The 25532-nt window shown below is 48.7% G+C and overlaps 1 protein-coding gene across 4 annotated transcripts in view; it reads left to right on the top strand.

Annotated features, from left to right (window-relative positions):
* UBE3B (ubiquitin protein ligase E3B) overlaps positions 1–25532 on the top strand; it is a 32967-nt gene that overhangs the window by 804 nt on the left and 6631 nt on the right. For 3 of the 4 annotated variants that reach the window (XM_028704941.2, XM_028704942.2, XM_028704940.2), the window contains exons 2-25: positions 324–495; positions 993–1107; positions 2002–2061; positions 2387–2491; positions 2589–2685; positions 3042–3127; positions 5214–5296; positions 5899–6004; positions 6607–6727; positions 7599–7776; positions 8031–8200; positions 10774–10941; positions 11959–12130; positions 12902–13020; positions 14130–14244; positions 14623–14722; positions 18943–19062; positions 19909–20085; positions 20197–20307; positions 20786–20923; positions 21606–21671; positions 22182–22240; positions 24392–24574; positions 25205–25316. In XM_028704941.2, coding sequence (XP_028560774.2) covers positions 335–495; positions 993–1107; positions 2002–2061; positions 2387–2491; positions 2589–2685; positions 3042–3127; positions 5214–5296; positions 5899–6004; positions 6607–6727; positions 7599–7776; positions 8031–8200; positions 10774–10941; positions 11959–12130; positions 12902–13020; positions 14130–14244; positions 14623–14722; positions 18943–19062; positions 19909–20085; positions 20197–20307; positions 20786–20923; positions 21606–21671; positions 22182–22240; positions 24392–24574; positions 25205–25316 — 2922 coding nt within the window. In that variant the 5' untranslated portion in view covers positions 324–334. Of the gene's footprint in view, positions 1–323; positions 496–992; positions 1108–2001; positions 2062–2386; positions 2492–2588; positions 2686–3041; positions 3128–5213; positions 5297–5898; positions 6005–6606; positions 6728–7598; positions 7777–8030; positions 8201–10773; positions 10942–11958; positions 12131–12901; positions 13021–14129; positions 14245–14622; positions 14723–18942; positions 19063–19908; positions 20086–20196; positions 20308–20785; positions 20924–21605; positions 21672–22181; positions 22241–24391; positions 24575–25204; positions 25317–25532 lie in introns of those variants that run through there. The other variant, XM_028704945.2, reaches the window with a different exon arrangement.

The following is a 25532-nucleotide window of genomic DNA, read 5'->3' as shown; positions in this document are numbered from 1 at the left end:
TAGTTGTGAAGGAGCAGCTCTCTGCCTAAAAGCTCACCATCTGAATCAAAACATGAATAGAGAAGGTTCAAGGGTTCAATTTGCAGGATGCTGTGTTAGCTGGACCCTTTCCTTTTGTAAAACAGAACTCCAGGTGATGCTAGAAAAGGGGTGCCCAAAATGAAGGATGCCTGTTCAGTAGCTAACCTGACGGTAAGTGAGTAAAGGGATCTCGGCAGAACCCAAGAGGAGTTCTGTTCCATATTGTGGTAGTGTTGTAGGCAATGCAAGCAGGTGTGGCACAGCTTTCCCAGCTTGTCCTTCCCCTCTCCTCCTGTTGCCAGAGACCTCCAAAATGTTCAGCGCAGCCCAGTTGTCTAAGGCCCAGTTCCTTGACAAGGCGCGCCAGGCGCGTGAGGAGCGCCGGGAGCTGAAGGAGCGTGAGCGAGCGGCAGTGCAGATCCAGGCCCTTGTCCGAAGGTTCTTGTGCCGCTGTCGTTTGCAGCGGGAAATCAGGTGCGTGCAAAGCGTGTGCAGGTGCTGGGTGGAGTTGGCTTTTGGCCTCTGGGGACTGAAGCCTTTTGCCAGTGGCTATGCCAGTGCTGGCTCCCAGGGTCCCTTGTCTTCAATGAGGGGGGTGCTGCAAGATCCAAATCCTCTCCTGCTGCCTTTGAACTTTTTGGATCCTCTGAGCAAAGTGAGCGTGGCATTGCTCTTGGGGCATTGGTGGGCCCTTTGACTCTCTAGGGCGCTGGCAAATTCCTGAACTTCCTACCCAGTGTAGCAAGAGAAATATCTTAAGTCAGTCATTGTGTGTGGGCATCTTGGCCTGTTCTGCCATGTATGCTCTGAGCCGATCTGTAGCTCCTTCTGCTGCCTCTATCCAGAGGAAAGACCTGAACAGTGTCGCCATTTGTCATGGAAGGGGGGGGGCATCTACCTCACCTGCACGCACCAGCCTTTCTCAAATTACATTGTATCTTTTCTTTTGGACTTTCCATTGTGCTCCCCAGGAGAGAAGTGGATGACTTTTTTGATGCAAACGGGCCTGGCAAGAAGACAGCACTTTCGATCTTCAAAATATCCCGGAAGCTGCTCTTTGTTTTCAGGTGCCAACATGACAAAGAGGTACTACTGCTTTGCTGAAGGTCTCCTCGTTGCATGGTATTTATTCTTTATGCTAGGGGTGGGGCAGCTGCTGTGTTGGAAGTATCAGTGTGGCTGTTCCAGTCACACAATGGGGAGGGAGAATTTTCTGGAACAATGTGAGCTTGGACAGAAACTACTTACTGCAGCAGCAGATTCTGCCTACTTCCAGGCTTGCCCGAATTCTGAAAATGATCTTGAGCCCCAGAGTCTCTGCAGGGGCAAATATGTGTTCCATAGGAGAACTGTTGCATTTTTCAAGAGGTAAGCTGAGCCCCAAAACACATATCCATAGAAAGAACTGCTGCTGTCCCTTTGTGTGAGTTTTGCCACTTGGGATGTATCTCCTTTTGTAGGAGTCCTGGGCCATTCTGCTATGTTTTTATGTTCCAAATGATTGGGTGAACCAACTGACACAATGCAGAATGCCCTATCCTTGGAGCAGGGATGTCCCCACCTGTGATCCTCCAGAGGCTGCTGGACTCCCAGCTCCCATAATTCCTGACCATCAGCCATGCTGGTGGGGCTGGTGGGAGTTGGAGTCCAGCAACATCTTGAGGGCCACAGATTCCCCATCCCTAATCTAGAGGGAGGATGCTGCTCTGAAAGAGTAACTGCACTGGAGACCAGTCAGCGCATGAGCCTCATGCTCTGCTTTAGACGGGCCATTTGGAGAACAGGATGCCGGACTAGGTGGGCCATTGGCCTCCATCCAGCAGGGCTGCTCTTACGATCTTGAGCAAAAGACAACCTTTGGATTGTAAGAGTGAAGTCTGTTTACTGGAAATAATGGAAAGCACTGCTTTGCAGGAACCATTGGATTGAGGCAACAAAATGATTATAATTTCGTATTGACTCACCTGCTTTTCATTACAGAGATTTGAAAAGTTGTGCCGCTGTATCCTTAACAGTATGGATGCTGAAAATGACCCTAAGGTGAGCTAAAGTCACTTTTCATAGACTTTAACATGAGAGTATGTGCATATTTTCCCCCATAAAATATCCCCAAGAGCAGGTGGAGAATTTTTTTAATTCCATAAGCATATGCTGGAGCATTGCAGGCCAGTGTTTCCTGAGAAACATGAATATTTGTGGTTGTTGTAAAACAACCAGTGCCAGAGGCTTCCCTGCCACATACACACTGCAGCTCTGAATTATGGGGTGACAGTGCTTTGTTCTGCATTTTCCCAGTCCAGCAACTGAATGATGGCGTCTCCCTCCCCTCCCGCAGTTATCATGGTCTTCTGTCACTTCCCCACAGGTGTGGTATGTGTCCCTTGCACTTTCGAAGGAGCTCACACTGATGTGGATTAAGCAGGTCAAGGATGTGCTGTGGCTTTGCTGTGAGTTTCTGAAGCTGCTTAAGGTATGGACTGACTTGGCTGTCTGTTTTGTGTGTGTTTTCACTGGTCTGTGACCATTCCAGACTTCCATTTCATGTCTCTGGCGGTTCTTTCCCCCAGCCAGACATATTGCAAGACTCTAAGCTGGTGAATCTGCACCTCACAATGCTGGTGACATTTACGGACACTTCCACTTGGAGAATCCTGAGGGGGAAAGGTAGGTGTGTCGAGTTCCATTTTTCTAGGGCTTTCTACTAGCCAAAATGACAAGGCTTTTTTATACTTGCTGTGGAATCTTGTCAGCTTCTCAAAGATGAGTGATGGATGGCACTGTTTCTGCCTTGCCTGCAGAAGAAAGTGCCTGCTCAGCATCTGTTTTGTTCACAAAGTATGTAGTACAGAGATAGAGATACTTGAAGTAACTTCCAAGGTTTTGGGCTTTAAGGTTGGCATCAGATGCCCACTTAATTTTGAATTATAAGACCAGCCCGTTCTCTGGAGAGCAGTTTGCCCCATAGTGTATGATTTAGCCGCAATTGCCAGCTGTCTCCTTCTGTGGTCTTCCTCTTGCAGGAGAAAGTCTACGGCCTGCCTTGAACCACATCTGTGCAAATATCATGGGACACCTGAATCAAAAGGGATTTTATTCCGTGCTCCAGGTTTGTTGTGCTTGGTGTAGGGGGTCTTAGTTTTTGTGTGAGATTATGTATATTTGTAGGGGGATGCGGGTGGCGCTGTGGGTAAAAGCCTCAGTGCCTAGGGCTTGCCGATCGAAAGGTCGGCGGTTCGAATCCCCGCGGCGGGGTGTGCTCCCGCTGCTCGGTCCCAGCGCCTGCCAACCTAGCAGTTCGAAAGCACCCCCGGGTGCAAGTAGATAAATGGGGACCGCTTACTAGCGGGAAGGTAAACGGCATTTCCGTGTGCGGCTCTGGCTCGCCAGAGCAGCGATGTCACGCTGGCCACGTGACCCGGAAGTGTCTCCGGACAGCGCTGGCCCCCGGCCTCTTGAGTGAGATGGGCGCACAACCCCAGAGTCTGGCAAGACTGGCCCGTACGGGCAGGGGTACCTTTACCTTTACTATGTATATTTGTATCTGCTCAAAGAGAAAATAAATGATGGTTAACAGTGTATATGTTTTGTTTTAATATTCACCTCAGCTTGTGAAACTATGTTCTATAAAACGAGTTCTGTTTGCTACTCCCCTAGTTGCCTTTTTAAGTAATTCTGAGAGCTCATGGTAGATCATGGCATGGCGTCTCCAACAACAGCTCCTACCTGGGCTGAGAGAGGTGAACGTCTCTAAAACCTCAGGGCTGAGCCAAAGTTTTAACCTGTGTGCTCCCCATCCAGTGCCTGCTGTGTCTGCAGCGCTGTCCTGGCTCTGAGTGCTCCACAGTAGGCTTTGAAACGGATGCTGCTCATTGGTGAAGGGCAAGAACAGCTCATAATCTTTGTGCGCTGATCTGTGAGCTTGCTCCATAAACATTTTTTTCTGAGAAAGCATTCAGTACAATTCTCCACTTGGTGACAGTGATGTGCTTTATCCTGCTTTCTAGAGTAGCTCTTTTAACTCACATAGTTGGTCTCCAGGCAAAGGGAGCCCAGTGGCTGCATTGGGGCTGAGCTCTGTCTGCCATGTTTTTATTAGTTACGTTAGGGTATCATCTTCAGGGGACTGTTGGAGAGCCATAAGCTACTCCTGTCAGAGGTCTGGAATATAAGTTGTGCTTTCTAACAGTTGCCCCTCATATAGACACCTATATGGAGCTCCCTCCCACTGGAGGCAGTGATTGCCAGCAGCTTGGCTTTAAAAAGGATTAACAGATTCATGGAGGAGAGGGCTATCGATGGCTCCTAGCCACAGTGGCTAAGCTCTGCCTGGAGGCAGCAATGCTTCTGAATCCCAGTTTCTGGAAACAGTAGGAGGGGAGAGGACTCTTTGGCTTGGGTCCTGTTTCCCATAATGAAGATATGCTTGGCCACTGTGAGGGAGTTCAAGTGGGGGGGAAAGGAAAGGGAGGCAAAAGTTCTCTCTCTGAGGAGCAAGGTGACTTCTCCCCCCCCCCCCACACCCAGTGCCCCTTCCTCACCTTCTTCAGGGCTGGCACAAGCATCCCCTGCCACTTGGGCGTGTTCTCCTCACTGAAGAACTCTTACTGCAGCAGTGGCACCTGCATCCTGCCCGCCAGGCTGTCCCGCGCCCGGTGAGGGGATGCTGCGGCAGTCACTTCTGGGGCCGAGCCACTTGGCATTCCCTAACTCAGTGCCGGCTGCAGCAGCAAAATCCGGAAGGCGAGGGGGCCGTTGATGTGGCGGCCCCCTTCTCGGCTTCCAGATTTTGCTGCCGTGGCTGGCGCTGAATTAGGGAAGGCTGTGCCAAGCAGGCAAGTGATGTCGCTGCCTCCCCGTGCCGCTGGGTCCCTCTGCCGTCGCTGCAGCACCAGCCACCCCATCCTCCGGTACTAGGTGTCGCCAGTGGCCGGTGCTGAGTAAGGGAAGCCCAGGTCGGGCAGCAAGTGAGCGGGCAGCGGAAGTGTGGCACTCAGAACGGAAGTGCACCCCCAAACTGAGTACGTTCAGGTTCCAAAAAAAGTTCGAAAACCGGAACACTCATTTCTGGTTTTGAAGTGTTCAGGTTCCAAATAGTTTGTGAAGTAAGCTGTTTGAAAACTGAGGTACCACTGTATTGCAGCACACTGACAATTCTTGACAATCCTTTCAGCTTCTTCGTTCTTCTTTTTCAGATTTTGCTGACAAATGGCTTGGCGAGGTCAAGACCTTCCCTCTCCAAAGGCACTTTAACGGCAGTCTTTTCTCTTGCGTTGCGGTAAGTCAATAGGCCAAGTTATTACTCTTCAGTAAAGCAGCTTTAAATAAATGCATGTGTGGGTTTATTTCTTCCCCATTGCATCACCCTGAATTTACACGTGAGTAGTCCCTTCCTCTGGATTTTATTTTTATTATGGCAGTCAGAGAGGCATTATTTCATCAATTCTGTTGTAAACCCACAACTTTCCCCATTTCAAGAAAGACTTGAATAACTTGCCAGCGCAAGAGTAACTTGCTAAGCAGGGAGCTGGTTCCAAGGTGAACTTGTTCTTTGGAACATGCCAGCAATCTGGAGTTAAAAATTAAATTCATAAAATATGTTGAGAGAGAAAAATGAAGCACACATTTGAGTCATCAGAAGAGCCCTGCAGCAGGATCAAGCCACTTGATCCATCTAGTCTACCATTTCCTTCCCCACAGTGGCCGGCCGATGCCTCTTTGGGGAAGCCACAAACATCCCCCAAAAGGTCCTTCCAGAGTCATTGTCTTTCTTGCTAAGACTTTGCTTTCCTTACTACAGGAGTAGCTGTTCTTGTCTCCATGTGCAGAAAATGTATGCTTCCTCTTCTCTCCTCCCTTACGGTATTTTTCTCTCCCCAGCCCTGTGGTTGCGGCTCAGTTTTCCGACAATCTCTTACGATCCTTTTTGATCCACATCATATCCGTGCCTGCTATAGTCACCCATCTTGCTACGCTTACTCCTGAGGTAGGCGCGAGTGAGAGACAGACTATTGGAGGGGGCACATTTGTTTTGCTTTGCTATTTGTTTTGTTTTGCTTTGCAGACTATTGGAGGGGGCCCTCAAATGGCACGAGTGAGAGACAGACTATTGGAGGGGGCACATTTGTTTTGCTTTGCTAAGATCTCGCAGTGCTGCTGTGCTAGACGGGGAGGTGTCCAATTTAGGCAGAGGGTTAGTAGACCATTGAAAGTGGCTTTGTGAACCAGAATTGGCCCACCGGCCACAGATTCATCTACCCTTGATTTCTATTACCTCTGTCATTCTTACAACGTACCTGTAACATGAGGCCAATATTATTATTATCGTGTTTAGATGGAGGTGCTGAGGATGGCAGAATATTATAGTGTAGTGTTGGTGGGAAAATGGGTACTTTGCTGTGGAGAGAAAATAGAACTTTATTTGCCTCTTCCTAACTTGGGCATAGGTAAAACTACTTGAGTGCATCACAACACTGTTTTACTGACCGAATCAAAGCAAAGATGCTTTGGGAACTGTGTTTGACTGATAAGCTGAGGTACAAGTGTATTTAAATAAAGGAAGCTATAAAAAGTTTGCTTTCCTTTCAGCGTTTGGCAGTGATAGAATCGCAGGACCTCCTGCGCAAATTCATACTGTTCTTGAGCCGCGAAGAGCTGTGCAGGGACGTCTGTGTGTGTTTAGAAGGGAGCCACACGCTCTGCCTTCTAGGTAAGCAAAGTTGCTTCCTATCTCAGTGCTGCCCCTGGCCAAGGATATGTGAATAAAGCTGTGTGGCTAGAGCGTCTCTGTGGGGGAGCCCACACAGAAGGATGCACCTGACCTCTGCAGTGTTGGCACAAGGCCACCTGAAATGTGGCTGTAAAATGATGCTTCCTGAGAATTTACAAAAATATTTTTAGAAATCAAATTTCTGTTCCTTTATGGCAGTGAAGATATGCCATGTGGGCAATGTGTTGGTGAGCTATCAAAAGCTAGAGGTGTAGCTCCAAAGGTACTGCCACGGTCAGAGGGCAGAGGAGTAATGACAATTTTATTTGCTTAGATGTGAGCCATAAAAGACAGTCAAATGTGAGCCACAAATCTGGCTTTTAATTTCCCAGCATCCAATGCAAATAAAGAAACAGGCAAGGGAAAATAGTTTTTCTTATCCTCCAAACTCACATGATGTAACAAAACTTTCCATGTGGCTAAACTCGGGTACATTTTTTTCACGAGGATCTTTAGAGAGAGGATCCTGGGGAGCATAGTGAACAATGTCCTCTGTGACCTTTCTACACAGAGGCACTTGGCATAACACGAAGAAGAACAAAACATGCAAATTTGTTTAGAAATTACAGAAACAAGAAACAAGAGTCACTGGCAACCAGCTATTCCCTGCTAAGGATTCCAGCCACTTCATTTGATTCTCCCCCCCCCCCCCGCCTGCCCCCCTCCTGTTTGTCAGCATTCGATGGTCACTGAGTATCCTCTGTCCTTCCTGGGTTGTTTGGAGTTGTCTCCCAGCTCTTGAGGCTCCCCTTCCTTGCTATTTCCCTCTTCCGTCAGTTCAAGCGCTGCTGCTGCTGCTGCTCTTTTCCAGGCAACCTTATCTACTTGGGCTCCTTGAATGACAAGGTGTTGGAGGAGGAGACAGCCCATTTTGTGAGCGTCCTGATTCAGATGCTCTCCTACTGCCAGAAGTACGTTTCTCAGAAGAAGTCCAACCTCACACACTGGCACCCTGTGCTTGGCTGGTTCTCCCAGACAGTGGATTACGGGTAAGCCTCACTCTTGGTGGGCAGGGGCAAGGGGGGGGGGAGAGGGTCTGTAGATCAATGGGAGGAGACCCACCCTATGCACCAGCTCCCCTACATCAAAGGATCACACCACAGCTGATAGGAAAGATCTCTCTCTCTGCCTGAAATCCCCACCCCAGCCCAGACAGTTCTGCTTGCTGGTCACCTAGACCATGAAGCCCTCCCTGCCGTGTGTCCAGTGCCTCATTTCCGTGGTCTGCCCTCCCCTGTCCTAGCTTGAACGAGTCGATGCCTCTCCTCACAAAGCAGCTGCAGCACCTCTGGGGCGCCCACCTGATCCGCATCCTCTTCAGTGACGTCCTGAGCAAGAAGCTTCTGGAGAACCAGGATGCAGCTCGCCTGCCAGTGCCGACCACATCTCCGCAAAACAGCCTGCCCATGAAGAGTGAGTGGCTGCAGAGCCCAGCGGCCTTCTCAGGCTTCGATCCTGGACCCTTATTCTGGAGAAAGTTGGGCTGGGGTTTTGATTTTTTGCCCCATTTAATTTTAGTTTTGCATCTAGAATAGTTTAGAAAAGCCTCTGACCCTGGGGAGGCCTAGCAGACCTCTGCTGGTTCTCCTTGGGCGCCACGGCTCCTGCTGAGGGCCTTTTCCTCTGCTACACCCAACCAGCAGGGTTTCCCCAGTGAAGAGAAGGTTGTATTTTTGCACAGGCCTCTCTGGGTCAGGGAACAACTTCCTGGAGGATCCCTATTGGTGAGAGCTGCGCCTCACTGTTCTCATGGAATCCTAGAATTGTATGTAGAGTTGGAAGGGACCCAAGGGGTCTTCTAGTCCAACTTTTCCTGCATTGCAGGAGTTCCTGACAGATGGCCGTCCTGTTTAAAGGCCTCTAATGAAGGAGAGCAAGCCACCTTCTGAGGGAGTCTGTTCCAATGTCAAACAGCTCTTACCCACAGAAAGTTTTTTCTAATGTTTAGTTGGAATTTCCTTTCTTGCAATTTGAATCCATTGGTTCAGGTCCTCCCCTCTGGAGCAGCAGAAAGCAAACTTGCTCCATCTTCCACGCGACAGTCCTTCTGGTACTGGAATACGGGCATTGTATCCCCTCTCAGTTTTGGGACCAGGCTGTGCCCACAACACAACACTGCAGAAGCGTAGGACAAAAATAGTTCCCTTCCTGCCATCACTTGCGCATGGGAGCGTATCTCTTTTCTTTTTCTTCTTACCTATTTCCCTCTCTCCCTTCAAACAGTTCCTAGAGGTGATTCAGAGTAAAAGGGAAAAACAATAAAATCAACTCAGAATAAAAATCAAGCATAAAACAATAGAAAAAAGAGCAATTTTAAAAGCATATGATTAAAAAAACAATTTAAGCACAGAACTGGTTTTAAAAGCCTGGTGCAAAAAAAATTAAGTCAGTGAGGAAAGGGCCAGGCAAGCCTCTCTAGGCACAGAATTCCATAGATCTGAGCTCTGGAAAATTTGGAGCTACAGGTGGAAAGATGCTTGTGAAGGAGGTCTTTACTTCACAACATTTATACGCTGTTTAATAGTAATAAAGCCTCCAAGTGGTTTGCTATATATTCATAAAGGTTTATATACTGCTTAACAGTAAAGAAAAACCTCAAAGTCAGTTTTTTAAAAAAAATAAAAGAATTTGTCAGAAAAGACAGTTGAAAACAGCTATTAAAAATATTCAAATAATAATTAAAATCAGCCATAAGCTGAAGACATATTAAAACAGTGTTCCACATACCTGGGTAAGCTTGTCTAAACAGTAATGCTTTTAGCAGGTATCAAAAAGAGTACCCTGAAGGCAGCTGCCTGGTGGCAGGGAGTTTCAGAGTGTGGGTGCACACAGTAAAAGTTCGACTTCTTGCAAAGGCAGAAGGAGCATTATGTCATTATGTGGCACCTCCAACAGTGGGCATATGTGGGATGAGGCAAGCTACATACATAGAGAGATTTTGAGGGAGAGGTTAAAGATGAGAACATTGTCTATGCTTGCCTGCCCCAAGCTGCTGTGCTCCAGATGTTGCTGGACTCCAACTCACATCAGCCACCACAACATAAGGGCCAGGGATCAAGGGCAGTTATTGTCTGACAACACCGGGCAAGTGGCTGGTCCTAGATTGAGGTAGATCTCAGGATGACTTTCAGTAGTTTAGGAAGGGTTTCCAATTCCTCATCATTTAATAGCAGCAGCAGCAGCAGCAGCAGCAGCAGCAGGACCTTTGCCCCGGTGATGCTCTTAAGCATGGATCAAAGTCACAGGTGTAGATTTGTGCTTGTATTTACAGGGAACCCCTGGCTCTGCTAGTGGAGCCGCCGTTTTGCATTTGGCTTCACTCCCACTCTGGCCACTTTAATATATATATATTTTTAAAAATCCCTGGATCCCACAAGCCTTTAAAGTCCCCCCCCCCCCCAATTCTAGTAGGTATGATGCGTTTGACCATTTTGGGATCTTTCCAGCATGAAAATTGTTTGCAGTGTTAGAATCTGAGATATGAAAGCTAGGAGCTAAATGGCACCTTAAACCTAGGTTATGGGCGCAACAACGGAATGTGTAGGCACACTTTTTTATAACAAGAATACAAAGCTGAAAATGAATGAACTGCAGTTAAAATATTATGTTCATTTTTCACATTACCTGGTCCTTCCACTGCCTACCCACCCCCTAATATTCTTAAGAGGGTCTCTTCTCCAGTCTTCAGAGAGTAGCTAGAAGTGGGGAGGCAGAAAAAGTCCCCCTTTCCTTCCACTCTGCAGTTTTAATCTCAAATCTTAGGCACAATACTGCGCCCAGAGCTCAGAAACTGCCCACGCTAATGAAATTCCCTGTTGCAAAATGCACCTAGAACAATGGGAGTTTCGAACACTGGTTATCCAAATCTGAACAATGGGAAGAGGGGGCTGTTAGGAGGGAGGGAGTCGTTTGAGTGGGAAGGTCCCCTTCAACACGGTTCCTTGGGGTGCCTCCGTCTGACTGTCACCCTCTCCATTTCCCATTAGACCTTTTCAAGCGTGCCTTCCAGAAATCCGCATCTGTCCGCAACATCCTTAAGCCTGTCGGGGGCAAGAGGGTGGATTCGGCAGAGGTGCAGAAGGTCTGCAGCATCTGTGTCCTGTATCAGATGGCCCTCACCACCCTGACGCAGATCCGGCTGCAGATTCTCACAGGTTGGTTGAGGGGGCAATGGAGGGGATGAGGAAGCAGGGAGAGTTTGGGGGTTCCTGACGGAAGTGGGGATCTGGTCGTCAGGTAAAGCTAATTTGAAAGAGTCCTCCCTGCTAAGGCTGGCTTTACTAGGACCAGTGTTCCCCAACCTGGCGCCCTCCAGATGTTTGGGGGCACAACTCCATCAGCCCCAGGCAGCGCAGCCTGTTGAGTGCCCCTTCTCACCTGTCCACCCTGCTTTTTTATAGTTAAATTGAACCAAGCGTCCAGACCCAGTCATGCTGAACATTAATGTTGAACATTAATCTCATCACAGTCAATACAGCTCACTTCAGAGCAAACATAGAATCGTGGAATTGTAGAGTTGGAAGGGACCCTGAGGGTCATCTAGTCCAACCCCCTGCAGTGCAGGGATCCCAGTTAAGGAATCCTTGATGGGCAGCCATCTGACACTACCTCCCAAGAGGGCCCATTCCACTGTCTTAACGGCTTTTAGCTTCAGAAAGTTCTTCCTCGTCTTGTCCTTTGAATCCACTGGCTCGACTCCTACCCTCTGGAGATCACCTTGGCCTGTTTAGGATGGGAATGTTCTGAAATATACAGTCCTCTCTCTTTCGGATACCTGGTGTGGGGCAAATTCCCACCCCCATCTGCTTTTTCTCCTGGTGCAAGTTCCAGAAGAGCAGATAATGGCACCTTGAACTTTGCTAGGCAGCGGCTGAAGCTGCCATGGTGGGCAGGGTCAGAAGGCCAGAGGAAAGGCACAGGTCCCCTTTCGGCCTTACCTGCTGTGCCTGCCTGCTCCCCGCCCTCTCCCCACATCCTCCTCCTCATGGTTGATTTTCTACTAGGCTTCCCCAGAGCCTTGAGGACTAGAAGCTTGTGTTTCATTGCCGCTCTGTGTGTGTGTGTGTGTGTGTGTGTGTTTAATGAGAGATATTGTTTATAATAATAAACAATTAATGGAGAGCTGTTTGGCCTCCTGGGGCCGGTTCCCTTGTGGATTTCCCCTCTCCCAGGCTTGACCTACCTGGACGACCTGCTGCCCAAGCTGTGGGCCTTTATCTGTGAGCTGGGCCCCCAGGGCGGCTTGAAACTCTTCCTGGAGTGCTTGAGCAACGACACCGAGGAGTCCAAGCGGCTGCTGGCCATGCTGATGCTTTTCTGCGACTGCTCCCGGCATCTCATCACGTAGGCTATTTTATTTCGTGAATGTATATATATATATTTACATATATACATAGTGGTACCTCGCAAGACGAATGCCTCGCAAGACAGAAAACTCGCTAGACGAAAGGGTTTTTTGTTTTTTGAGCTGCTTCGCAAGACGGAAACGTCTTGCAAGTTTGTTTCCTTTTTCTTAAAACCATTAATACAGTTGTGACTTGACTTTGAGGAGCAGCTCAAAGCACACGGTGTGGTAGCCTTTTTTGAGGTTTTTGAAGACTTTGGTGATTTTTGAAGCTTTTCCAAAACTTTTCCGACGCCGTGCTTCGCAAGACGAAAAAAATCGCAAGGCGACAAAACTCGCGGAACGAATTAATTTCGTCTTGCGAGGCACCACTGTATATATATATATTGCTCACATCATGCCAGCTCAAATTTCCTGCAGACGGCAAGGACGCGGGCAGGCAGAAGGGGCCTAAGAAGGTTCCACGTGAGGATTTTCTTGAGCTCTGCCTGCCTGCTTGCCTGTGCCTTTGAGAAAGCCTCCACCCTCCCCCAGCAGTTTTTGCAAGCTGGAGAAGGATTGGGGCCACCTCAGCTGAGCAGTGGGAGGCTTCCCACCCCACCCCCCCCAGCTCAGCAGTTTAAGGAAGCCCCAATGCTCCTCTGGCTCACACAAGCTAGAGAGGTATGGGAGCATGGACTGGACAAAGTGTCTTGGCTGCTTCTTCTTCCTCCCCTCCTCCACAGTGAGACAAAGGAAAACTTCCTTTTCTCCCCCTCTCCCACTTCTAGAATTCTTGACGACATTGAAGTCTACGAAGAGCAGATCTCTTTCAAACTGGAAGAGCTGATCACAATCTCATCTTTCCTGAATTCTTTTGTGTTTAAGATGATTTGGGATGGAATTGTGGGTAAGTGATTTTGGTTAACTACCTATTCCTTGAGATTTTCTAGGCTTTCATCCATCTATTAAGACAGACCCAAAGATTATTAAGACCCAAAGAGTACTCATTAATGGTTCCTCGAAAAAGCGACAAGTGGGGTTCTGCAGGGTTCTGTCCTGGGTCTGTTCAATGTCTTTATAAATGACTTGAATGAAGGAATTGAGGGGTTGCTCATGCAATTTCCAGATGACAACAAACTGGGAGGGGGAGCTAATGCTGCAGAATACAGACTTCAGAATGACCTTAACAGATTGGAGAACTGGGCACAAGCTAACAAAATGAATTCTATAAGACCATCAGAAATCAAACTATTTGGAGTCAGTTCCTTTGACTCCACATAGAATTGCTTTCACAGAACAAAAACTTGGTGTTATGCCCTCTGCCTTTCTGCTCTAAGAAATTGCTTTTGGAACAGCATTTCTGTGTGTTTTGTAAAATCAGGCCCTCCAGATGTTTTTGAGACTACAATTCCCATCATCCCTGACCACTGGTCCTGTTAGCTAGGGATGGTGGGAATTGTAGTTCCAAAACATCTGGAGGGCCGGAGTTTGCCTATGCCTGGTAAAATGGTTATAGAGGACGTTACAGTGTCTGTATAAAGATCATCATGAAAATCATCTGTCTGAGTTTAGCTGCAGGGGAAATTTTCTTTATATCAAGTGAGGTTGTGTGGTGTTCACTGTTGGACAAAGAAAATAATGTAACCTTGCATATTTCTTTTTTTGTGCTTGCTGCCGAGAAATTAAGAGCCAAATTTGTGGCTCTGCTCTGAATGTTGTATTCTCTTTGTTGTGGCATGTAGCTATACAAATACAATGATTACTACAAAAATGTTTTAGTGCCAGTCAGAGGCAGGGGCCAGTTTTCATTTGCTCGTGGGGGGCCGGGGGGCGGACTTGTGGCCCTCTAGATGTTGCTGGTCTCGCCTTCCTCCCTGCTCATTGGACATGCTGGCTGCCTTGTAACATCTGGAGGGCCACAGCTGTCCCGCTTTCTATTGTTGAGTTTTCCGCTGTGGGTTACAATGTTTTCAGCTTTATTGCACTGTATGTTTTCTCTCCCCCTCCTTGTTACAGAGAGTGCCAAAGGAGAGACCCTGGAGCTCTTCCATTCGGTGCACGGTTGGTTGATGGTCTTGTACGAACGAGACTGCCGCCGGCGTTTTGCTCCAGATGACCACTGGCTGCGCAAGTAAGCACCTGCTTCCTAACGGAGTAATCCAGATTCCTACCCACCCTGTCATAATCTGAGTCAAGGGTGTTTGGTGCCTTTTTCTGGTCTGTTTGCCCTTACAACATTTTTTCAAGTTTACTGTTATGCCTCTCCCTTTTAAAAACACTTTCGGGACTGCAAGTGACTTGACCAAGGCAGGCAAGCGAGTCCTTGGCAGAGGCATGAGCAGAACCAGCTCAGCCTAGCTCTGCGCTGGCACTGGGCCTTGGTCTGCTGCAGGATGGATTCTGCCAAGAGCTGTCCTGTTAGAAGTTGCCCACTTCACAACTGGCTGGTCCTGTTTCTTTCAGGACTTTCAAACCTCCTGCCACATTTATGTTTGTTTTATTTTTTTAGGGACCTTAAACCGAGTTTGCTCTTCCAGGAGCTTGATAAAGACCGGAAACGGGCCCAGCTGGTCCTGCAGTATATTCCCCACATCATCCCCCACAAAAATGTGAGTGGAGACTGAGCCCAGAGCCTGGAAAGGAGGAGCTTGCTGAATTGTGGGAATGATGCTCCAAGGCAGTATTGTGTGGCCCCCTTTTAGAATCAAAATATGAATGAAGCACAGGTCTTCTCACCCAGATGCCCTTCTCTTGCGAATTCATAGCACAGGATTGTAAGGGGTGGAAGGTACCCTAAGGGTCATCTAGTCCCACCCCCTGTAATGCAGGAATCGCAACTGAAGAATCCCTGACAGGTGGCCACTCAACCTCCGTTTAAAGGCCTCCAGTGCAGGAGAGTCCACCACCTTCCAAAGGAGTCCGTTCCCCTGTCCAGCAGATCTGACCACCAGGAAGTTATTACTATAGTCTAGTCAGAACCTTTCTTTTCCTTTGAATTCATGCACACCCATCTGGTTTGATGGTTCTGTTTGTTGCACAGAACTGCAGCCCACCTTCTCCATAACCTGGCCTGGTTTTGTCTGCCCTCTGGCCTTTCTCTCTGGGGTCTTGGGAAGAGGGAGGGTCTTTCTCATCACCCTGCAGAGCAGGTCCTGTGGACCACTGAGCCACAGACCGTCCCCAAGTACACTAGTGGCCAAAAGTGTGGAAACCTTTTGGAGAAAGTGTATTTCTGAGGTTTGATGGATTATAACACCCCCCCTTTTTTAGTAATACCTTAAAATTATACATCAATGGAAATATAATTTAATAAATGAAGAATGTAATGCAACAACTTTTATAAAGGATTATTTATTACAACATAAATGAGGAGATTTGTCAGTGTGTTGTGTGATTGCTATCAAGTTGGTAGGGTTGTTTTTTTGTTTTTGTTTTTGTTCTTTCATTTAGTGAGCTTGTAAAAAGTAATAAAATTAAAGAAATGGTGCAAAGAGTTGACTGGTCTCCCAGAAAGTGAAGTAAAATTGTACTATTAAGTGAACAAGGCTACAGTTATGAAGAAATTAGAAGAAAAATTGATGGAAACTTAACAAAAGGTGGCATTTCTAAATTTTTGAAGAAGCAGGTAAAGGCAGGAAAAGTGATGATAGAAGAATTGAGAGACTGTGCCTGCGTGACAGAATAAAATAATCTGGGTGTATAAAAGATGACATGGTGCGTTGTATTGTGAAGTTGAGTGCAAGGACTGTTTGGTGCTGTAATGGTTCTAGGGGTTGCTCGTGCGTAAGCCGGTGCTTATCTCCCCGGCTGGGTGCAAACACCTAAGTGAACCTTTTCTGTCCGGACAGCCACTTACCCATGGCTGACTCAATCGTTGGCAGAATCCATCAGTGGGCGTTCTTAAACTTCTTCCAGCAAAGAAGCTCTTTGACGCCTAGTCTCCTCCTACTCTCTCTGTGCGAAAGCCTTCTGCGCAAGGAGGGCATGGGCAACGGAGGACCCCTACTCTCCCCGCTGGTCCCCGGCAAGGAGTCATGGGACCGCCTCGCCGATTCCCCCATCTGCCCCCCTTCTCCACTTGTGCTACGCTGGTTCTCTTCCCCAGAAGATGGGCTGCTTCTCCCGATCCCTGGACGCTCTCTGGAATCCCTCTGGCTTTTGCTCTCTCCCTCCGGCACTGATGGCAGTTCCCTGACAGGTGCAGACTGCAGGAATATGGTCTAAATGTTAGAATTCCAAAGAAAAAGCCATTGTTATCTCTCAAACAAAGGATAAAAAGGTTAAACATGTCTAAAACCCATGTTAACAGGACAGCGGAACAATGGGACAGTGTTATTTGGAGTGATGAGACCAAAATCCCCTTGCTTGGTAGTGATGGCATGAAATAGGTGAGGAGGAGCATCGGAGAAGATTTACATCCTACTTGTGAAACACCCAGTTAGTGTTATGATTTGGAGTTGTATGACAGAAAAAGGCGTGGGCAGAATTTGTGTCATTAATGGGAATGTACCATACTTTTCTGTGTATAAGACTAGGTTTTTTTTACTCTAAAATAATGTTAAAAGGGCTTGCCGATCGAAAGGTCGGCGGTTCGAATCCCCGCGGCGGGGTGCGCTCCCGTTGCTCGGTCCCAGCGCCTGCCAACCAGCAGTTCGAAAGCACCCCCGGGTGCAAGTAGATAAATAGGGACCGCTTACTGGCGGGAAGGTAAACGGCGTTTCCGTGTGCTGCGCTGGCTCGCCAGATGCAGCTTTGTCACGCTGGCCACGTGACCCGGAAGTGTCTCCGGACAGCGCTGGCCCCCGGCCTCTTGAGTGAGATAGGCGCACAACCCCAGAGTCTGTCAAGACTGGCCCGTACGGGCAGGGGTACCTTTACCTTTACTTTTACTAATGTTAAAAAGGGGGGGGGGGTCGTCAGATGGGGGGGCGACAGGTGATTGGTTGCAGCCGTGAGCAGGAACGGCCATTTTGTTGGTGATTGGTGGCTGCGTCAAGTGCTGTTTCGGATTGGCTGCTGCTGCGTTTGTCATTTGGGTTAGTGATCCCCTCTCCCGAAAAAAACTCAACAACCTTGTGCAATCCCCGCTGAAAAAGCTCAACAACTCTGGGCAATCCTCCCCAAAACAATGCTCAACAACTCTGGGTCATCTCCCCCCATTTTCTTAAATTTGAGTCCTCAAAAATAGGGGGCACCTTATACATGGGGGCGTGTACATAGCCCAGACCTTAACCCAATCGAAAATTTATGGAGCCGACTAAAGAAACGTGTTAGTCAGAAGCAACCCAGCAATAAAACCCAATTAATAGAGGCAATAATTCAATCTTGGTTGCATGTTATTACAGCTACAAAACTAAAAAACTTGGTTCAATTCATGGGAAGGCTAAAGGTTACCCTACTAAGTATTAACTGACGTGAGAATTTTTGTATATCTTATTTTTTCACATTTCTTCTTTAGACTGCTGTTGTAATAAATAAGACTTCATAAAAGTTATTGCATTACATTCTTCATTAAATTATCTTTACATTGATATATAATTTTATGATACTACTCCAAAAAAAAAGTGGTGTTATGAGCCATCATTGCCAGAACAAGATGACACCTGATTGGCTCTCTAAACACTCCTTTTTTCTGGTTATTTGGCTATCACTTTTGATGAAATGCAGATAATTGAACAAACATGGTAGCAGTGCATTCTTCATTAAATTATATTTCCATTGATACATAATTTTATGGTATTACTAAAAAAATGGGGGGTGTTATGAGCCATCAAGCCTCGGAAATACACTTTCTCCAAAAGGTTTCCACACTTTTGGCCACTAGTGTAGTGCGTTCCCCTTGGGCCTGCCCAGTGTGGCCTAGTGATTAGAGTGGCAGACCAGGACCTGCATGACCAGGTAGTGCCAGATTAAACCCTGTGGAGGCCCCTATGCAGTCGAAATCTCGGGGACTCCTTGTAAATCTTTCAAGATCAAATCAATATTATTTTGATCCATTGTCACGGGGCCCCTGAAAGGCATGAGGCCCATAGGCCAGTGCTCACTCTGCCTATTTGGTCATCCAGCGCTGAGACCAGGGTTCAACTCCCCACTCGGCCATGAAGCTCCCAGGGTGACCTTGGGGGCCAGTCACTGCCTCTCAGCCTGACCGACCTCATAGGGTTGCTGTGAGGAGGGGCAGAATAGTGTATGTATGACACCTTTTGCTCCCCGTAGGAACAGTGGGATATAAATGTAATAAAGTGGTTGTGATGAAATGTGTTCAAATTCGCCTTGCTCAATCTGTTGCCCTCAGGATGTTGCTGAACTCCAGCTCCTCTTATTCTTGACTACAAGCCAGTGGGACTGAAGCAGTAAAACAGCATTTGGAGGGCACTAGGTTGGGGAAGGCTTGTTGAAACACTATCTGTAATGAAGTAAAAAAAACTGCAGCAGCTGCTGTTTTGTTATCAAAACATATATATCCTGCGTCTCTTCAGCATCGTTGAGGTGGGTTGCAATCCAGAAATAACAATAAAGCAGGGCCCTACAGGGAAAAGCAGTAGCTGAATGTGGACCCAAGGAAGAGGCTCCTGAGCATCTGCCCTGGAGGCTCAGGCTGGCGTTCTGGTGGCCCTCCAGGGAAGGAGAATCCTCCCTCTGGCCCTGCAGCTCTTTCCCTTCCAGATGTGGCTGGGACTCCCACCTGCCAGCAGTGGGCCTGGCCAGTGGCCAAGGATGATGTCTCTTGAGGGGGGAACTGCAGGTTCCCCGGGGGGGGGGGGGAGGCTGACCTTGCACTTAGTCAACATGGCTCTTGAACAAGCGCGTTCTTTTGGAACATTTTCAGAGGGCTCTTCTCTTCCGGAACATGGTGACAAAAGAGAAGGAGAAGCTGGGGCTGGTGGAGACCAGCTCTGCGTCGCCTCATGTCACGCACATCACCATCCGCCGGTCACGCATGCTGGAGGTGAGTGGCGTAGCTTCTTCTAGAAGGTGGTGCAAAGAAAACCACCTCTTTTTCTGCTAGCCTTTCTGTGAAGCCTCTTGATTTGCCGCTTCCTGAAAACAAGGTTCAGGATTCTTGGCCTTGACTGGCCTCAGCTCCCCAGGGTTTGAGACAAGTGGCTCCCAGCCCTGTTTGGACTGAGGCAGCTAATGAAGCCTTCTCATGCCCACATTTCACTTTGAGCCAGCCTAGTTGCAAACTATCGCAGGTTTCAAAGGGAGTTCTGCCACAGTCCGTACCAATGAACTGTTCTCCCACCCACACCTGTTAGGAGCCCGAGTCTGGAGCAGGCCTAGTGGTCACAGCAACTCTTCCCAGTAGGTCTTGCCCCAGTGAGGCAGTTGCAAGGCCCTGCCTTCCCAGTGCCCTCTAAGACTCCTCCCCTGGGTCCTTCTCCAGCAACCTGAGGCTTCTTTGCCTTGTCTTTCTTTGCTCTGCCCTATTCATTCATTTCCGTGTTCTGGGAGACTCAAGGGAGGGGAGCTGTTTACAGCAGGGTGGAGGGAACTCCTTGGCTTCTTCTGCAGTTGCCCCCCCCCCTCTCCAGCCTCCACTTCAGCCTCTGAACCTGGACTGCCCTCTGACACAGCCTCCTCCTGCTCACCAAACCTGTTACCGTCTCTGCTTCCAAGACTTCCTCCCCATGGTTTTCTCCCTCTGACCCCCATTGTCGTGCAACCCCCACTCCCCGGGCTCTAAGCCTTCTTCCTTTGAGGGTTCCCCAGCTGGTGCCCCCCTCCCCCTCTGCATCCAACCAGCCCATAACACCACCTTTCTGGCCTTGTGGCACTTGCCACCTCTCCCCAGGATGGGTACGAACAGTTGCGCCAGCTGTCTCAGAACGCCATGAAGGGAGTCATCCGGGTGAAGTTCGTGAATGACCTGGGAGTGGATGAGGCCGGCATTGACCAGGACGGCGTCTTCAAGGAGTTCCTCGAGGAAATAATCAAGAAGGTCTTTGACCCTGCGCTCAACCTCTTTAAGGTGCCAGAACCCTGTCCCAAGCCCTGTCTTGTCAGACAGCCCCAGCTGGCCATGCAGGCAGCCATAGGCTTATGTTGCTCTCTCTTGTCTCTGCTGCTACGTGCCGGGTAGACCACCAGCGGCGATGAGAGGCTGTATCCCTCCCCAACGTCCTACATCCATGAGAACTATCTCCAGCTCTTTGAGTTTGTTGGGAAGATGCTTGGAAAAGCCGTCTATGAGGTAGGAGGGGCGTGGCGGCTGAGGGGCCTTTTTCAACAGCTGCCTTTGGCACAACCAGTGCCAGCCCTCTGTGGGTGGTTTGGCTCTTGTACGGGACCCCAAGCATCTTTCCTAAAGAGAAACGTTTTTGCCCATTGGGTCGGGGGCGGGGAGGCAGGGAGGCTAGCAGGAGATGGAGCTGGAATAATGGGGCCAACTAATTCTTGTTTTATCCTCCTCCTCCCTCCTGAGTTTGACAGGAATAAAGCTGAGACTCAGGAGGAAGATGCAGGAAGACCATGTTGCCACACACTAGACTGGAGGCAAATAAAAAAGGGGGGGCGCTGCCTGAGGGCAGGCTGGGTCTGGTGGGGCAGTGCCCCCTTCTCCCAATGGACCATCCAGGATTTTTGTTATGGGATATAGATCGCTTCTTCCAGTCTTCAGGCTCTGATTACTTGGTGGCTCTCTGAGCCGTTTTCCTTCTCCCCCTTTGCAGGGGATTGTGGTGGATGTTCCTTTTGCATCTTTCTTCCTGAGTCAGCTGCTGGGACATCATCACAGCATCTTCTACAGCTCTGTGGATGAACTTCCCTCACTGGATTCAGAGTTCTATAAAAACCTGACCTCCATCAAGGTTTGTTTGCCATCCTTTTGGCTTTCTCTCAGTGCCTTGTTCAGCGGGCACCGTCTCCTGATGGGTGCCCGGCCACTTGTCTCTCTTTATCTTCCTTTAATTATAGCCAGCACAAGGGGATTTGGGCTTGCAACTGATTGCTCTAAATGCAGTTCTGATAACTGAGTGAGACGTCTGCCATTGTCTTTCTCCCAGTCATTGACTAGGCCCAGTCTCCTTGCGCTTGGCCCAGGGAGCAGAAACTAACTGCTAAACCAACAGTGTGCCAGGCTGTCTCCTTCTGCAGTCAGACATCGTAAGCACACATTAAGCAACATGTATTAACATTAAATTGAATGATAAATTCAGCATCTAGAGAAGATTGGGTTTTTTAATGAAATTGTGAATGCCAGAGAAGTTTCTAGACTCTGTGAACGTCTAGTGGGAGTTGACAGTGAGTGGCTGATGCCTATTGCAGTGTTGGAAGTAAGAGGAATTGGTGAGTCAGAGCTGCCAGGGATTCTGCGTAGCCAGACTCATCACATACAGCATTGCACATTAATGCATTTGGCTGAGCTTAATTTGGACACGTGCAGCAGAATTCTGAGAGAGTGCTAGGAAGTGAAGCCCAGCCAGTTAGGGTGGAAACTCAGCGGCCTCAGCACTTAAACTCTCCCCTTCTTTCTTTCTCCCCTCTTCTCAGCGTTACGATGGAGATATCAGTGACTTGGGCCTGACGCTTTCCTATGACGAAGACGTGATGGGCCAGGTGGGGCTCCCTCCCAGTCTCCCCATCTTTTTTTGTCACATTTTCTGCTTTTCCGGGTCCTGTAGGGAGTGACACCCCCTTGGGACTCTGAGTCCAGCTCTCTTGGCCAAATGCTCCATGAATTGCCCTGTGCCAGGCAGGGCTGACACTTCCCATTTTTCCACTCAGATTTTTTTGCTCACTGTCTCCTAAAAAGCTTAGCTCTTCATTGTTTATTGATTTGAATCCTTCCCCCACCCCCCTCAGCACCCACAGTTCTGCCACACACATAAAGTGTGAACATGAACATGTACAAACCTTCCCACAGGAGCTGGCCCACCTCCGCCCTCCCCAAAAAGAACAACTCAGCCTGTGATGGGGGGGGGGCTGGGCCTCTGTGTCATAGGGCCATTCTCTCTAGAAGGTGTGACACCCCCAGCTGCCCCACCCCTCCTGACCTGAACTTCCCATGGTATATTACAAGCAATAAGTAATCTCTCTCTCTCCCTCCCAACCCCACCGTTTTTCTAGCTTGTTTGCCACGAACTTATTCCAGGAGGGAAAACCATCCCTGTAACCAACGAAAACAAGTAAGTGAGCACTTACCAGCCCTGATCCCCCTGGGGCTGCATTCTGTCCCCTTCCCAAAGGGGGGACAGAACATGTTGAGGCGGAAAGGGTACCCCCAGTGGCCAAGTGACTCCCACACCAGGCAAGACGTTGGAACGAGGTGCTTGCGTCACCCTAGCTATCCAGATTGCCAGAAGAACTTTGGGAAATGGAATATTTCCAGGATGTGGTGGGAGTTTTACCTGCTAGCACTTTGACCTACTAACATTTGTAACTCAGGAGGTGGAAACCTTGCCTTTTTGTTAGATATAAAAAATTCAAAGCAGTGTTCCAACCTTTCTTTTTAAATATCGGGTTGTGGGAGTTCCATTGCCCCATGACACGCTTGAATCAGCCCTGGTGGGTGGGATTTCCTGCAGCAGCTGCCTTGTGTTTGCACCTAATGGCCCTGTTGTATGTGACTGGAAGGATCCTGCGCTCCTTGTGCTGCAGTTGGACTGCTGCCATTTTTCACAGGAAGCCGTCCTTGGGAAGCATTAGCTGCGGCAGCATCCAGAGCGCTGCATTTGCTTTGCCCCAAGTGCTTCTGTGTGGCCCGTGGGATCTTCCTTTTGACCTTGTGGCTCAGCTGATCTCAAACTCCTTTGGAAACTGTTTCAAAAGTGGCATACTCTGAGAGGAGAACTTGGAGGCAGAAGTTTGACTTCCAGTCCTTGTTGGGGAAAGTTGCTCACTGGGAGCTCCCCATGGTCTGTCTTGCCACATGGGCTGCTCTGTGGAACGAGAACAGGATGGGAAATCCTGATCAAATTTGCAGATGACACCAAACTGGGAGGGGTGGCTAACACCCCAGAGGACAGGATCACACTTCAAAACGACCTTGACAGATTAGAGAACTGGGCCAAAACAAACAAGATGAACTTTAACTTTAACTTTAACAGTAAAGTATTGCACTTGGGCAAAAAAAAATGAGAGGCACAAATACAAGATGGGGGACACCTGGCTTGAGAGCAGTACATGTGAAAAGGTTCTAGGAGTCTTGGTTGACCACAAACTTGACATGAGCCAACAGTGTGACGCGGCAGCTAAAAAAGCCAATGCAATTCTGGGCTGCATCAATAGGAGTATAGCATCTAGATCAAGGGAAGTAATAGTGCCACTGTATTCTGCTCTGGTCAGACCTCACCTGGAGTACTGTGTCCAGTTCTGGGCACCACAGTTCAAGAAGGACACTGACAAACTGGAACGTGTCCAGAGGAGGGCAACCAAAATGGTCAAAGGCCTGGAAACGATGCCTTATGAGGAATGGCTAAGGGAGCTGGGCATGTTTAGCCTGGAGAAGAGGAGGTTAAGGGGTGATATGATAGTCATGTTCAAATATATAAAAGGATGTCATATAGAGGAGGGAGAAAGGTTGTTTTCTGCTGCTCCAGAGAAGCGGACACGGAGCAATGGATCCAAACTACAAGAAAGAAGATTCCACCTAAACATTAGGAAGAACTTCCTGACAGTAAGAGCTGTTCGACAGTGGAATTTGCTGCCAAGGAGTGTGGTGGAGTCTCCTTCTTTGGAGGTCTTTAAGCAGAGGCTTGACAACCATGTCAGGAGTGCTCTGATGGTGTTTCCTGCTTGGCAGGGGGTTGGACTCGTTGGCCCTTGTGGTCTATTCCAACTCTATGATTCTATGGGGAATCCTCTTGAGCCTTTCTGAACTAACCCTAACCCTAACCACTCTGCCCTGCGATGAGGGGGCCATTCCTCCCCCACCCTTAGGATGGGAATGGTGTGCTAGCCATGTCCACCCTCTCTCTGAAATGCACACCAGGGACTGCCACCCTGACCACATTGCTCACCAACACCCCCCCAAACCTCCACTCCATTTACCAGTCCCCCACCCCATTCCTTTTCACCTCATCCAAACCCTGTCTTGCAGCTTCTCTGTGTCCCTTTGTCCCTGCGTTATTTAAACCTAAACCTGCCATTCTGAAACCTGCTTTCTCTACTGCTACCTTCCTGTGCCCTGACTTCATGCCAATACATGATTGGGATGAGGCACTGCAGGTCCTCTTATGGGGGCTGTGTGATGACAGCCTTACATTTTATGTATATAGGGATGGAAGGATGGGTGGATGGATAGATAAATATGGGTGCCTTTCTGTCCCCCACGCCAGGATCAGCTACATCCACCTTATGGCCCACTTCCGGATGCACACGCAGATCAAAAGCCAGGCGGCTGCCTTCATCAGCGGCTTCCGCTCAATCATCAAGCCCGAGTGGATCCGTGTCTTCTCTGCCCCTGAGTTGCAAAGGCTGATATCGGGTGACAACGCTGAGATAGACCTCGAAGACTTGAAGTAAGGGAGGAGGGGGGGGGTGTCTCTTTCCACATTCTGCTTCATAGGATGTCCACAAGCTCTATTGTTAAGAAAGAGGGAGGCACACTTTTCTCTCTCCCCTCTGTCCATGCCATGTGTAAGTTCATAAAGCCCAAAAACTTTGAGGAGGGATTTGAAAGGCTGGAGAGGAGAGGGAGTGTGTGTGTCTCCATCCACCCATCCATGCGGGGTGGGGGAGCCCCACACATCAGGGGCAGCAAAGGGCAAGTCCTTTCAGGTTTATCTGCGGCAGAGTGTCCGGTTTTGACCATGGGTGTGGGGCACATTTGGAAGAGGTAATCATGGGAATATCAAAGGTCATTAGGGTGCTGAAGGTTAATGCTGACCTCCTTCTCTTCTGGCTTGAGTCACCATACAGTGAAGTTTCAGTGTTTCCAGTTGAAAGTAGTCATTGGTGGGTGGGTGTCCCATGGGAAGTGAGCAAGGGGGGGACCCCCTCTGCAATTCACCTTCCTTATTTGCATAATGGTCCCACCAGCAGCTTTCATGTGGCAACAGGAAGTTGGGGCAGAGCTATAGTCCTTCCTTTGATCTAGTGACTTCAGTGACCTATGAACTCCACTTGATTTTTTGTCTCTTCTTCCTTAGGAAGCACACTGTGTACTACGGGGGCTTCCATGGCAGTCACCGAGTCATCATTTGGCTTTGGGATATCCTAGCCAATGATTTTAACCCTGATGAAAGAGCCATGTTTCTTAAGGTAAGCGCTGTGTGTGTGTGTGTGTGTGTGTGTGTGTGTGTGTGTGTGTGCACGCGCGCACACACACACACACACACGTGTAAAACAAGAGTGACCAAGCAGGCCTGGGGCCCTCCAGATGTTGGGCTTCTGGCTCCCACTGGCCTCAGCCAGCATGACCAATAGTCATGGATAATGGGAGTTGGGAGTCCACCAGGTTGGTCATTCATGGACCTT

The sequence above is a fragment of the Podarcis muralis genome, chromosome 13 (genome assembly GCF_964188315.1).
Source record: "Podarcis muralis chromosome 13, rPodMur119.hap1.1, whole genome shotgun sequence".
Taxonomy (NCBI): Eukaryota; Metazoa; Chordata; class Lepidosauria; order Squamata; family Lacertidae; genus Podarcis; species Podarcis muralis.
This window is presented reverse-complemented; position numbering and strand designations above follow the sequence as displayed.